This window comes from Carassius auratus, chromosome 25 (assembly GCF_003368295.1).
Source record: "Carassius auratus strain Wakin chromosome 25, ASM336829v1, whole genome shotgun sequence".
Taxonomy (NCBI): domain Eukaryota; kingdom Metazoa; phylum Chordata; class Actinopteri; order Cypriniformes; family Cyprinidae; genus Carassius; species Carassius auratus.
The window spans coordinates 764,721-779,120 of NC_039267.1; the positions used below are offsets into that span (position 1 = coordinate 764,721).

Sequence of the window (14,400 nt, forward strand, 5' to 3'; positions counted from 1 at the left end):
ATGCATATGAATTTTTTATAATTATATAATAAAATAATCGAAAATATGAATAAATTAAAAATGGTAAAACACTAAACAAATATATAAAATAATACATACAGGTAATACCACAAAAAACTGGAATCATCAAACAGCAAAGAAAACAGGCAGATTTACTAATCAAAATCAGTGTTTATTTTCTAATTCACATTATATCTATGAGAAAACAGAGAAACATAGGAGAAAAAAAAGAGATAAAAGTCAGATGAAAGAGAATGAGAGGGCTTTCAGTCCCTGCTAATAACACTAAAACAGCCTCGCTTGTCCTGCGATCCAGATTCAGCGGTGACTGAAGAAGCCCTGCGGATGATTGTACTTGAAGGGCTTCAGACGACTGGGACCCCTAAGAGAAAGAATAGAGATTTCACATGAACACCGTATGTTTGTATCCACCAGAAAACAAGGAAATTATTTATAATATTAATTTACATTTAGTCATTAAAAGCAGATGCTTTTATCCAAAGTGACTTAGATGACATTGGAAGCAATCAAAATCAACAGAAATAGCAATAATATGCAAGTTTTTCAGTTAGGCTAACTGAGATTATATAAAATTAATACAGATTGTAAGTATTGGAGGGTCAAGTCAACCAACAGATAAAAATAGAATTAGAATAAGAGTGCTAGAGTAAAGAGAGTCAAATAAAGATGGAAGATGTTTTTTGAAGATATTAATAATCTTGGTTAAATACAACTCAAAGTTATCATGATATCCAAATGTAAAGCTTATTTCTAGAAACAAGCATTGCTTAATGTGCAAAATGTACCAGTGCATATCATATAAAATGGCTATATTTTGTTTAAATAAAGATGTTATTTACGGTTCAGTTTCACTCAAAAATACACCACATTAAATAAATAAAATGGGATACATTGTTAACTTCCAGCAAACAATCATCTTGACTCGTTCCTCTGTGTATTTGCAGCAGGTCTAGTGTGTTACCTGGCAGTACGCAAGCACATCTTCTCTCTGGGAAACTCCTTTGGTCCCTCAGAGCCGTCACACACTTGACTCTCCGTCTCCAGATACACATCCAGACACACGCACAAGCGCTGGATCTGATTGGTCAGGAGCTGGAGACCCGGACGTGGACCCTGCAGCTCGGCCCGGAACACGTTCACCTCGCTCTCCATCGCCTGATCACAAGACAAACACATCGTTTACAAAACGATTTCACACTGAATTCCTGAGCAGCTCTGCACACGATGCTGCGGGTGAGGCTCTTACCCGCAGGTTATCCTCAGTGCGCCCGCTGCGCTCTCCTTTCCAGTGCAGAGAGAGAGAGAAGAGGGGCATGACCTCTGGGTAACGTGGGTTCACCACCACAGCAGCTGACAGACGAGCTGAGAGAGAACCACAGTAAACAAAAACTTCTTTTGGATGCAATTAATCATTTGACAGCACTAATCTGAATAAACATTATTTCGTTTTACTTTAAGTTTTAATAATTTGATGTGCTTTTGTCATTTTTATTTATTTATTTTTTACGTTTTATTCATCTTATATTTTTATTTCAGCTGTAGCTCTAGTGCTTCAACTCAGAAATATTTTATTTACATTTATTTTATTTTCATTTAGTTAACGGTGTTAATTTAATACAATAAATATATTAAATCTCAAAATCATGAGAAAATCGAATCGTGAAATCAAAATCATGCATCTATTCGTGAGTTGAGTGAATCATTACATCCCTAGTTTTAACAGATTTAGTTGTAGTTTTAGAAAAGTTTGTTAACAATAAAAACATTGCTCTGAAATATGTTCAAGACTTCGAGTAAATGAGATATGTATTTCAGATTCACTCGCCACCCTAAACATCACAAACACTGTGGATGGCCACTTTACATTTCGGTCGGATAGTCTCTTCCTCTCGAAGTGCGTGATTTTAGGCCACAATAAGCTAATATTTCAACGTGAAGATGTGGACAGTGAAGAGTCTGACACAAGAGCACAATTCCCACCTGTTCCTCTCTCCACAACCGCCATGAAGAACAGATCCGTCTCACACACCAGACCGGCCTTCAACACATGCTGCACGAAGCCCAGCTCCTGTTCAACAAGAACCAGACTCTGAGCCACTGATTTTCACTCAAGAAACCAAATTTGCACGATGTCAATGTGAGATGCTAAACATCCCCTGATTTGAAAGATTATTTCCAGACTGGAAGAAACGTACGGTGAATTCCTGGTAGCTCATCATGGTCCAGCGTGTGAGACCGGAAACCACTTTAGCAGGAAACAGATGCTGGCACTCGCTGGAGACGGGAATGATGCTGTGCTCTGGAACAGAACAAACCCGCTGCATCGTTAACAAAAAAAAGACAGCAGCTTTCAACAGCATCATTGTTCAATTATTATATTTATAAACGCTGCATTTATTTGACAGAAGATAAAAACTGTAATAATGTGACATTATAGAACCTCTTTCTATTTTAATATATTTTCAAATGTAATTTATTTCTGTGATCAAAGCTGTATTTTCCTCCAGTCTTCAGCGTCACAGGATCCCTTCAGAAATTTGCTGCTCTAGAAACCTTTCGCATTATTATTATATATTTTTATGTACCGTATTTTCTGGACTATAAGTCACACATTTTTCCATAGTTTGGCTGGTCCTGCGACTTAAAGTCAGGTGTGACTTATTTATCAAAATTAATTTGACATGAACCAAGAGAAATGAACCAACAGAAAACATTACCGTCTACAGCCACGAGAGGGCGCTCTATGCTGCTCAGTGCTCCTGTAGTCTACACTGAAGACAGAGCGCCCTCTGGTGGCTGTAGACGGTAATGTTTTCTCTTGGGTCTTGGTTCTAAATAAATGCGACTTATACTCCAGTACAACTTATATGTTTTTTTCTTCGTCATGACTTATTCTGGGACTGGTGCGACTTATACTCAGGTGCGACTTATAGTCCGAAAAATACGGTAGTGTACATATATAATAATGCACATTTATTGACGAAATACACATCTTCTGAATTTATCCTTAGGATATTTTGCTTTAAATATGGATTGTTGAATTTGTTGACATTGGCCAGTAAACAACCACCAGGCAAACACCCAGAATTCCTCTAGACCCGCGTGACAAACAAATACACAGAAACCTCAGTAACTGCACACGGTGAACATCTGACTGTCTCATACCCAGCGAGCTGAACTGTTTGTGTAGGGCCAGTCGGGCCTGCAGTCTTCCTCGCAGCAGCTTCATGGTCCTCTCCATGTGACTGGCGCTCAGAGCGCTGCCGCTCAGCTCTGACTGAAACAAACACATCTCATGATGCTACAATACTGCCCGCTTTCCACTGATGTCAATAATAAAGCTCATTTCAGACGACTTTTATATTTAAATATCTAGGGATCTATACAAGGAGTAACACTATTCATCTTTCAACAGATCTCCATTACTTTCTGATTCTGAAGTTATATGATTTTTGCAGTGCATACAACATTTAATGCCACAACTTGAATTAAGATGTTCTGCTTCAATGTAAGACCTTTTTAAGCTAAATATAATATCTAAAGCAACACACACCTGTGCACCATCAGACGAGAACTGCAGGCCACCCAGCTTCTGCACCCAAACATACGGATGTCCCAGATCTGACACATAATCTGCAAATGTAGTGATTCTGCACAGAAATGTACATTTTATTTTAAATTTATTTTAAAAAACTTTTTTTCTTCACACATTCATAGTAGTATAATTTAAAACAATCACAATACCAACACATTTTTAAAGAATTTTTTTTTTTTTTAATAGTTTAATAGTTATTATTTACAATTATTTAAAATTTTACATAATCATTGCATCTGGTACGCCACTTATAAGGCAGCCTCCTTAACGCACCCCTAAAATTCCGATTACTTTTTGGATTTCGAATATGGATTTTTTTTTTATTCTAAGTTCGACCAATATTTAAAATTCACATTTTTTTGACAGCCCTAGTATATACATTATATATAATGCAAATTATTAAAATTATATAAGCACTAAATTGGTCGCCTAATATCATTTAGTTAGTTTCTTCTTTTATGTCCGTATTACTCAATCTCTAGTGATATTAATACTAATAAATTAGAGACGTTGGCCTTACCCGACTTTATCAAACTGGTAGCGGTTGACAGGGTTGGGTGTCTCTTTGCCGTGATCAGATGCATAAAGACAGTTCAGCAGACTCTCCGAGTTCAGCAGCTCTCTGTGTCAGACATGTAAATGGTGTTAGACAACAAACAACCGCGCGGGATCACTGTGTAAGTCGAAGTAGGTTTGACTTTGGGGCTGCTGTACTGACCCAGCACTGACTGCTCCAGACAGATCCACAGCGGTGGAAACTTTGGTCTTCACAGTCAGAATGTTGAGATTCATGAGATAACAGAAAAACAGATGCAGGATGCTGCCGTCTGGAGAGAGATCATACAATTAGTGCGGTTAAAAATTAATAACTACAGTAAAACTTAAGCTAATTAAAGCAGCAAACCAGCATATTAGACTGATTTCTGAAGATCATGGAATGATGCTGAAAATTCAGCTGCGCATCACAGGAATAAATTACGTTTTAAAATATATTCAAATTAGTGCTCAACCACGATTAATCGCATCCAAAATAAAAGTTTTTGTTTACAAAACGTGTGTGTGTGTACTGTGTGTAATTATTATGTATATATAAATACACAAACATGCATGTATATATTTAAGAAATATGTTATGTTTGTATCTTAAATATATTTATAGTATAAATTATATTCATAAAAAAATGTAAACGTAAATATTGTCAAAAATATATACTGTATGTGAGTGTATTTATACAGAGTACACATTTATGCAAACAAAAACCTTTATTTTGGATGCGATTAATCGTTTGACGTTAACTAAAAAAATTAAATAAATTCCACACACCTTTACACTTAAGGTCCACGCAGAGCGAGAGAGGGTGGCGTCTCAGCATCTCTTTACGCTTGTCCTCCAACTGAACGCCGACAGTCGCTCGCCGGCGCTTCTGCACAGAAAGAGATGGAAAATGAGTGTATCAGCACACAGACTACAAGATAATGAACTGGAGGAGAAGATACAAGAGTCAGACCGTGTTCTGTTGCTCTTCTTCAGCATCTGAATCACTTTCATCATCTGAGACAAAAACACGAAGTATAAGACCCCATTGATCACACACACACCTTTATCTCTTAAAGCAGAAAACAGAGGTACCTTGCGAGTCCTCCGGCCGTCTGGAGAGAGCTTTGGCCTCATCCACATCTCCGGTGATGTTCACAGACAGGGTTTTGTCTGAAACGCATAATTGCATGATCTCATAAACCAGGATTCATCAGAAACGCGAGGTCTTATAGGGGCGCAGCTGAAAGTCTTACCACAAGCCTGTCCGTAAGCAGCTGCCTGGACCATCAGCACGTACAGAGCGGGCGGCAGGTGACGGGCGACCTCTGCCTGCTTCTGCATTTGCTCGAACGGCATCGACAGATACTCCTGCACTGGGATAGACGCCTAGGAGGAAGAGAGGGAAAAATCCAGGTATTTTCAACAGCAATAATATTTAAATGTTTTTTATTCAAATGAACGCAGCCCTGGTGAGAATTGGAACTTTCAAAAACATTTAAAAATCCTAAACATTCCAAACTTTTTACTTTTATTGTATATACGCCAAACTAGGGTTTCACCTGCATGATGTTATGCAGTCCAGGTTGAAGGCTGCTGAGATATTCTCTCTTCTGCTCAATAGCTTTCTGGATCTTCTCCTTTCTAGCCAGAGACATCTTGTACTGCTCCGCCAGCCTGCATCATGGGACAACAACATCTTATCAACTGGTCAGGAGTTAGAGGTATTAGAGCTTTATGGAGGATGGGGTGTTACCTCTTCCTCTGCTCCAGTTCCCAGTCCAGGCGGGCGAGCGTGAGCTGGTGCTGGTCATCACGAGTGACATGAGGTCGTGAAATCTCAGCCGGAGCCTCCTGAAAAAACTCCTCTTCACTGACCAACTCGATCTCCTCATGCTGAGACCTGAAACAAAGATCAAGAATAATGCAATGGTATTCTAGCAGATTAAATATCTCAAAGTTAGTTGTTTTTTTATTAATCAATTAATTAATTAATGGGTGGATAAATACCTTTTTATTGTGTCTATTTTTATTCCAATAAATGGTTAAATACATAAGTTAATAAATAATTGCATACTTCCCAAATAATACATATTTTTAGTGCTGAGCATGATTAGAAAAATATTTATACACTAAAAATGTTTGTTTCATGACATTGCAAGGCTTGGAAATGCACTGTAAAACTCACTTGAACTCGAGACATTTGCTGATCTCTTTCTGCAGGTGCATGACCTCATACAACAGATTCTGCAGCTGCAAATGAAGAACATCCACTCGCTGCTTCGCCTGCGGACAGAGGATTATTATTATTATTTGTATGTTAAAAAGAAATCTGGACACAAATTCAAATAAAGCACTAGGCATTGCATGTATCCAAGGCACGGAATACAAATTTGCATATGCAGAATTGTCAAGTGTTGTTATTGTTAACTAGGAAGACTAAAATTTTTCTAGTTGTTTTAATTTAATTGTTAACTGAAATAAAAATCTAATTGTTATACTAAAAAACTTTTTTTAAATTACATTAAAAAAACAAATAAAAATTACAAGTGTCAAATGACAAAAACTAAATATGCATTATAACATGATTTCCTAATAAACTAAAATAACTAGAATTTCTAAAATTCTAGAAGATGAAATATTTTTAAAGCCAAGCATGACAAAAAAAAAAGCAAGAAAGATTGTAGCATACTATTGCTTTATGTAGTATTTTAACAAGTGTGCATACTTGAGTGTGAAGTACACTAGTGTTCCATTCAGACGTGTGTGTTTACCTCATGTGTCTGATCTCTGCCCTTCTTCAGCCGCATGTGCGCCAGGCGGTTGAGTTTCTTCAGAGTGATGAAATGAATGCTGCACTGTCGGTGTCTCTCCTCGATCTCTACACTCTAGGATGCATAACGCAAACGTCAGCTTCATTCATTCATTCATTCACTTCCGGTTTTTGACACATGGTAAAAGTGAAACTCACTCCGACTTTGGCGCCACCGGATTTCAGCTCCTGTATTTCTGCCATCAGTTTGGCCAGATCGGCACACGTGTCTTTATACAGCATGTAGTCCTGCTGCGGGTCCCTGTCCTCCAGCTCCACCTCCTCATTATACACACGGACATCCTGACGAACACACACACACACAATGAGTGACCAGACAACACACACACACAACCCTGCCTAACAGCTGTGAGCTAGCAACCCAAGAACAATACTTTCTAACAGAATGAGATTACAAAACCGTGAGATGTGACCCTCCTCACCCAAAAGTGCAACAGAAAAGGTGCGGACAGCTGAACAGGAAATCCATAATTGTATTTATTTATGATTTAATGGGATCCAAAATTATTTTAATTTACGTTAAATTACACAGCTCACTGGAATAATTGATTGTGATTTGGCAATCACAGCTATTATTTTATAACAATTATTATTATTTGTATATTTTATATAAATGAATGAATATTCTATATTTTAAAACACTTGAAATAATTATGATTTTTGCAATTGATATTAATAATAATAATATTAATTGTTATTTGTTATAATTATGTTGACTTTTCACCATTTTGAATTTTATATTTTACTGATACAAAGCAATATTACAAGCTAAAATTGTTTATTACTAATTATATTATTATTGTTAATTACTATATCTTATGTTACATAAATCAGTATTGCATATTTAAGATAAGTATTTTTGTTGTAATAATGCTAAACTATATACATATTATGACAATTATGCAATACATAAATCAATAGTTACAATTATTTATTACATTTATATGGTGGCTGGATGGCTAAAATGTGTTAACACACAGAGTCCAGAAATACTTTTCTGAGTATTATCCTTTTTAAGTTTCTACACTATCCCTTGCAATTTGTAAGTATATTGTGATTTTTATTCATATTGCTTGCTTGATAAGTGTTCATTCTTGACCCTTCAGCTGTCAGAGAGAAAGAGAGAGAGAGATCTCACAGGAACCTGATTCTTTGCCGTAATCAGCTTCCTCTGTCCAATAAGACGAGGTCCGGCTGGATGCGTGACCTACAGTACACACGCCACATGAGTCTCACATCCACATATCTGCTCACTGAAACTCATCTGAACACAACTCATGAAAGACAGACATCTGAAGCCTGAATGAGTGGATGATGCTGGATGGTACCTCCACCTGCCTCAACCTGACCTTCCTGAACTCGACCTGTGACCTGACTGACCTCAGCTGCACACGGACATCAATTATCAGAAGAGAAGAATGACTGAGGGTTAATGGACGGGTCTGTTACAGTCACATCACACACAAGCGGTTTATCTCCTCGGTGTGTTTCGGATCAGAGCTGCTCACCTGATCTCCTTCCGCTCTACGCTTGGTCTCTGGAGTTCCTGCTTCATTTCGGATGAACTTCGGCTTTCTCTTCTTCACAGCGTCGGAGGACATGACTGAAATATCAAAGATCTCAGAATGATCATAAATCAAATCAGACGACCTGATTTAAAATTATATTGCACTTTTGTCTATATGGATTTATTTCATTGTATTTTTAACAGTCTCTAATCTCCCCCAACTTTTCTCTCCTCTGAAAAAAAAAGCTGTTACATATTACTCACATCATAACCTTTTATAAACAAGAATTGAAAATGAAGAGTTAATTTCCAAGATACTAATTATTTACACACACGTTTTTTTAAATAAATAATTTAAAGCTAAAAAGAAATGTTTAAAAAAAATTATAGAAACGTCAAAACATAGATTACTATCATGATATTTTGTGAACAAGAAAGGAAACTTACGAATTTACTTACTCATTACTTAACACACAGTTAAGTAATATAAATGTATATATAAATAAGCTTTTTTTTACTAGATTGCCTATAAATAATATATATTTAAATAATAATAAAATAATATAATTTAAAGCTAAATATAAAAAAACATCAAAAATGTCGAAACTAAAACTTTTTTTTATTAAATGAAAATATAGAAATTAAAAGGTAATTCAAAATATTAATAGCATGCAAACATATAAATAATGCTAAAATAACAAATTTTCCTTGAGTAAGAAGTCCAATGTGTTTTAAATATCAAATAGACCGTACGTTTCATAATTCAAAATTAGTTTGGTAACGTTAAACTGTGCTACCAGGTTAGCTTCTCGTTAAAGTAACGGGAGCTTGATTTAAACACACGATATGCATCATGCTGGGTTTAAATAAGACGCACCGATAAACATGAAAGCATAAAATCTCACCTTTTAACAGCTTATATGCAATTTAGTAATATGAATATGAATTTAATCATTAGAAAGTCGTATTCAAACAGCAGGCGTGAGCACAGCAGAGTGCAGGAAGAAACAACAGACAGCACTTCCGCTTCCGCTTTACACAATAAAATATCTCTCAAGACGACATGAAGGTTCGAGCGAATATATCAATACTTTATAAAAAATTATATTTTATACACATTTTACATGTAATTTAATTTAAACAGCCAATTTTAATTTCATACAATTAGTTTTTTTAATGCTTGGCTATTTTTTTTCATTCTGTCATCATTTTCATTTTTTTCAATCTCATACAAATGTATAACAAACACATACAGCGTTTAATACTTTTTCAGTTGTTTTAAAATTACACTGCTTAAGATATGTTGCGCAAAACACAGAGTTTATTTGATTTGATAAAAATCTAACATTTTAGATTGTGACGTGTGCGCCTTCGCCACTGGACTAAAAAAAAGTCTTCGCCACTGGACTTTTATTTTGGAAATACAGCTGTCTGTGAGGAAGTTGCTTGCGTCGCAATGTTTACATGACAAACTACACTTCATCCTGAACAGTGACACGTCTTTACAAGCTAATTAAATGAACGTAATTAAAGGTGAGTAATGGGGTACACTTTATAGTACGATCAATGCATGAATTAGACTGAACTGTTCATACTTTATGGAGTTTAGAAAGCGTCTCAATGATATTCTGACATACTATTAAGTTACTGTATACAGTATGCAGCATATTTTGCAGCGTACATGAAGAAACCATACAGAACTGGATGGAATCAACACACTACATATGTTAAAATTTATACAAACAAAATGGGACCGTAAAGCACTCGATTTTACCCTACATTTACAGCAATTATCCTAAAGAATCATAAACATTTATCACCAAGATATTAACCAAACAAACATTCAGCGCTATTCCTGTACATATTGTAGCTTATCCTACTTTTTTAACACAATCCTAGGCACTATCAAATTGAATTATACCTCACTTTGTTATATAAGGTTTGCCGAACATTCCCATTTCTGGAAGAGCTAGTCTTATAAGTATTAAGGTAGTATTCCATTCTAAATTACCCATTACTTATCTCTCAGGTGGTGTCTTTACTCCTGGTGCATTATGGGTCAGTGGAGGCCCGTGTCTAACCTGAGAGATCAGGTATCTCGACACCCTCCTGTGGTTGTGTTCTTCCTCAGTCTGCTGATCCTCTCCATAACTTTCGTCTGCACTGGACTGTACACTCAGAATCACGACATCAAGGACCCTGACATAAGTGTAGTGAGTATGATGATCACTGCTGTAGTTCTTGGATTTTGCAGTTATTTATAGACTCACTCATAATGCTTGTTTTCCAGGACTGGAACCGGGTTCTGGGGTCTATCGCTGGATTTAAGTTCTGCACACATCTGAATGACACAGACGCACCGCTGGAGGAAGACTCTCCGCGGATGGTGGAGCATTCAGATAGGACAAATATTTCCTCCAACAGCGCTCATGTTTCCTTACTGGTGCCGCTGGTGTTTACCGGGGACGTCCCAGATAATACTGCCATTAGTGCCACTGTGTTGGGCAGCCAGCTGGGCATGAAAGGTTTGTGCACGAGACTCTTATTTTAGGATTATGATCACAGTTTATTATTATTATTTTACTCAGCTGTTATTTTTATATTTTCAGTTTTCAGTAAAATAAAAATTATAAGTATACTTTTATAACTATATAAATATTACTTTTTTGGTTTAATTCATTTTAATTGTCGTTTTAGATTTTATTTATTACCAGTTATTAATTTTAGTGCTTCTACTTTCATTCCCATTTCACTTTCATTTTTTTTTTTATATAATCATATATTTTTATTTTTCATACTACTTAGTGAATTTGCTTCAATGGAAACTTGTTTCAGATATTTACTAAGGCAAGATTCTTATGTAATATATATATATATATATATATATATATATATATATATATATATATATATATATAGATGCAGGAAGAGACATCTGAAAATTTATTGTAAAATGAGCATTTTTCTCAGGCTCCTATGTTTATGTTCAGTTATTTCACTTAAAAAAAAACCTATTCATTGCCTTGAATGTTAAATTTTGATACAAAAAAAAAAATAATTTTAGAAGAAAATATCAGACAGCACATTGAGGCTTTTTCATCCGAACTCTTCACACACACACACACACACACACACACAAACATCAATATATCACATATATCAAATTTTCAGAAATATGTTCTGGTCAAGCTCAGGCACCTTATTAATTATAACCTGATTATAACTAATTATAATCATGGTATTGCAGTTCACATTTATTCACTTTATTTATGATAAAGTATTTTTTTTTCTTTAAATGTGACTGTGTAATATATTATATGTGATGTAGAGGAGAAATGAAAATGTATTGAACAGCAGGAATGAAGTACTTTTGACCAGTGTCCTGATATTGCTAACTAACGCCAACATAATCTGTCACAGGGGCTGCAGCGAAAGCATCCGTCAATATATCTCTGCTCCTGCACACTGATATCACCGACAGTCAAACTCCTGCTGGGACGCAGAGCAGTCGACCCCTGACCTGTCTTCACTTCACAGCCCTGACCCATGTTTTCCCTCAGACGCCGTGAGAAGCTTATACTGTACATACACAACCCATTTTTGAGTGCCTTTAACATCCTGCAAGCTAACTCACTTGATATTTCAGGTCACCTCCAGAATGCCCAGTCACAGAGAACGAAGACAAGCGCGCTTCTCCTGTCCGGGCTGTTGCTGTAGAAGCACACAAGCACAATTCTCCACACTGCTTCAGTCTGGAGTTCACACCAGATCCACACCTGACAGTCCTGCTCACGAAGGTAGAAACATGCAGTGCATTTATTCACATAGACTCATAGTTCATTATTGAACCCATAAAGATCAGGGATGTTTAAAACCATGAATAATTGGGTTCAGATTCTAAATATCTTTCTGTGGAGCTCAAGACACATTTATTTATATAGCGATTTATACACTACACTCTTAAAAATACAACTTTTGTTGGAATTAACGGTTCCATGAGGAGCCAATCTTAAAAAATAAATATTCCAAATAAACGTCAACAGTTTTGGAAAGAACATATTTATTTTTATTCTTTTTCAAAGTGTGATGAACATTTTAAACCATTTGTGGAATAGAAAAGTCCCCTGGGTGTTCGAGGTTCTTCATAGAACCACAGATACCAGTAAAGAACCTTTAATTAAGAATGTAGAATCTTTTAATTCCTCAAAAGGATTTTAATTCATTAAAATGTTCTTCACACTAAGAACATTTGTTTTGTTTTTTAAGAACTGTTCATCAAAAGGTTCTAAAGAGAACCCAAAAAATGGTTCTTCTATGTCATAACCCTCTGGAACCTGTATTTTGAACAATGTAAAGCTGGTTTCAAAGCAGCCTCACATAAAAAAAAAAAGGGAAAATAACAGTGTTAATGTTGTAAAATGTATTTAATAACCAAGTAACAAATTCAGTTTCTCTACAGTGTCACTATTTAGATCAATTAAGTTCAATAATAGTGTCAACTGTGAACCATCATCGGATGAGCAACATGTGGCTAACCTCTCTCTCTTCTGTATTGCTCGACTAGGATGAAAAAGCCTTGTGCAGGTATCACTTGTTGCTGGTTAGTGTTGCGCTGCTGGTTATCTGTGTCCTCATGAGTCTCTGTGGAACTTTTTCTTCACATTCGCCACGTTCTTACCAGGGAAATGACCTTCAAAAGGTAGCACTATGGATTTAAGCTGTAGAGCTTACCAATGTACTCTGATTTACTAAAGAGCTGTTTAATATTTAGTATATAACACTCCATTTGATTTGCATTTTTTCTTTGGAAATGCATGCAAGTTTGTGTGAATTGGCATGTTTTGGGTTTTACTATACAGTTTTATTTTAAACCCATTTAAACAATTGAAATAATTCATAGGAATCGCTGCTGAGCCAATGAGAAAAATCTGCAGAACCGCCACATTTGAGAGTGACCTGGCACTACATAACATCAGGACGCTTGAAGACATCTGCTAATGAAAGAAATTAGCTTTCGGGTATTCAACAGTAATTTTCCATCCTAACATGTTTGTCTTGTGCATCTAAAAAATTGCAACCAGTTATGCAGGCTGCATGCAATTTACTCAGAATAGATCTAAATGACTATTTCACGTTTGGTTGCATCACTGTGCACAATCATAACAAATCCTGAGATTGGTGGTTATAATATAACTATACTACAAGGGTAAGTTACATGATTGAAAGCCTTATCTTAATGTCACATTAATTAATATCTTGAATATGAATTATCTGATTTAAATACATTTATTGTACATCGTTTGTTACTTTTTCTGAAAACAAAATGCATTAAAATATTCCAGTGTGAGAATGAGAGCAATGTGTCTGGACATTATTCAGTGCTGGTGTGTTCACTTTTTTTGGTCTTTTAATTCACATACAAAAACTCCATAAAAACACACTTACCTTTTGACAAGAATTCACAAAAAAAAAAAAAAAAAAAACACTTTATTACAACAGCCAATCATCAGCCAGGAATCAGTGGATAGATCTTGAAGTAAACAAAGCAAATTCAAAGAAAGACAGAATAAATATAATCTTGAATCCTTTCAGGCTAACAATTTACCTAAGAATGAAATGTATGGCATTGGTCTTGTAGGTTTACGTTAAATTCTAAGATAATAAAAGATTAATTATTTTTTATTAAGTCTATTAAATGTTTAAAATGACATTTGAAATGTTATAGTTAACCCATTTTATTCTACGAAATAATTTTAATAGAGTTATATTACTGAATAGTAATACCCCCCCCCCCCCCCCAATATTCCATCAACAACACATTCTTCAAACCCCTCCCCCAGAGAAACATCAGCCAATCAGAACATGTAAAAAGCAGCCATTGTTTTCTTATTGGCTAAAAAGTGCGGGCCG

The 14,400-nt window shown here is 35.7% G+C and overlaps 2 protein-coding genes and 1 long non-coding RNA gene across 4 annotated transcripts; 1 reads left to right on the forward strand and 2 right to left on the reverse strand.

The window, feature by feature from the left end:
- Nucleotides 1-158: 158 nt before the first annotated feature.
- On the reverse strand, nucleotides 159-10,627 carry LOC113042910 (THO complex subunit 5 homolog). Of its 2 annotated transcripts, none has more exons than XM_026201919.1 (20): nucleotides 10,502-10,627; nucleotides 8,492-8,586; nucleotides 7,122-7,265; nucleotides 6,925-7,038; nucleotides 6,339-6,436; nucleotides 5,907-6,053; nucleotides 5,713-5,827; nucleotides 5,407-5,539; nucleotides 5,246-5,323; nucleotides 5,124-5,167; nucleotides 4,940-5,039; nucleotides 4,335-4,443; nucleotides 4,137-4,238; nucleotides 3,575-3,671; nucleotides 3,187-3,298; nucleotides 2,217-2,320; nucleotides 2,002-2,089; nucleotides 1,268-1,383; nucleotides 983-1,176; nucleotides 159-382 (listed from the first exon to the last, which is right to left on the reverse strand). In XM_026201919.1, exons 1-20 carry the CDS (start codon nucleotides 10,503-10,505, stop codon nucleotides 319-321), a joined length of 2,058 nt encoding a protein of 685 aa, XP_026057704.1. In that variant the 5' UTR covers nucleotides 10,506-10,627; the 3' UTR covers nucleotides 159-318. The 2 variants fall into 2 exon arrangements, with proteins under 2 accessions (XP_026057704.1, XP_026057705.1); XM_026201920.1 differs by lacking the exon at nucleotides 10,502-10,627 and adding an exon at nucleotides 9,396-9,531.
- On the forward strand, nucleotides 9,895-13,843 carry LOC113042911 (transmembrane protein 248). The gene is made up of 7 exons (XM_026201921.1): nucleotides 9,895-10,023; nucleotides 10,520-10,703; nucleotides 10,781-11,015; nucleotides 11,911-12,055; nucleotides 12,137-12,287; nucleotides 13,055-13,189; nucleotides 13,391-13,843. Exons 2-7 carry the CDS (start codon nucleotides 10,545-10,547, stop codon nucleotides 13,409-13,411), a joined length of 846 nt encoding a protein of 281 aa, XP_026057706.1. The 5' UTR covers nucleotides 9,895-10,023; nucleotides 10,520-10,544; the 3' UTR covers nucleotides 13,412-13,843.
- On the reverse strand, nucleotides 12,534-13,145 carry LOC113042912 (uncharacterized). Its single transcript, XR_003275633.1, has 2 exons — nucleotides 13,027-13,145; nucleotides 12,534-12,862 (listed from the first exon to the last, which is right to left on the reverse strand). It is a non-coding gene; the product is annotated as an uncharacterized LOC113042912 (long non-coding RNA).
- Nucleotides 13,844-14,400: the final 557 nt, after the last annotated feature.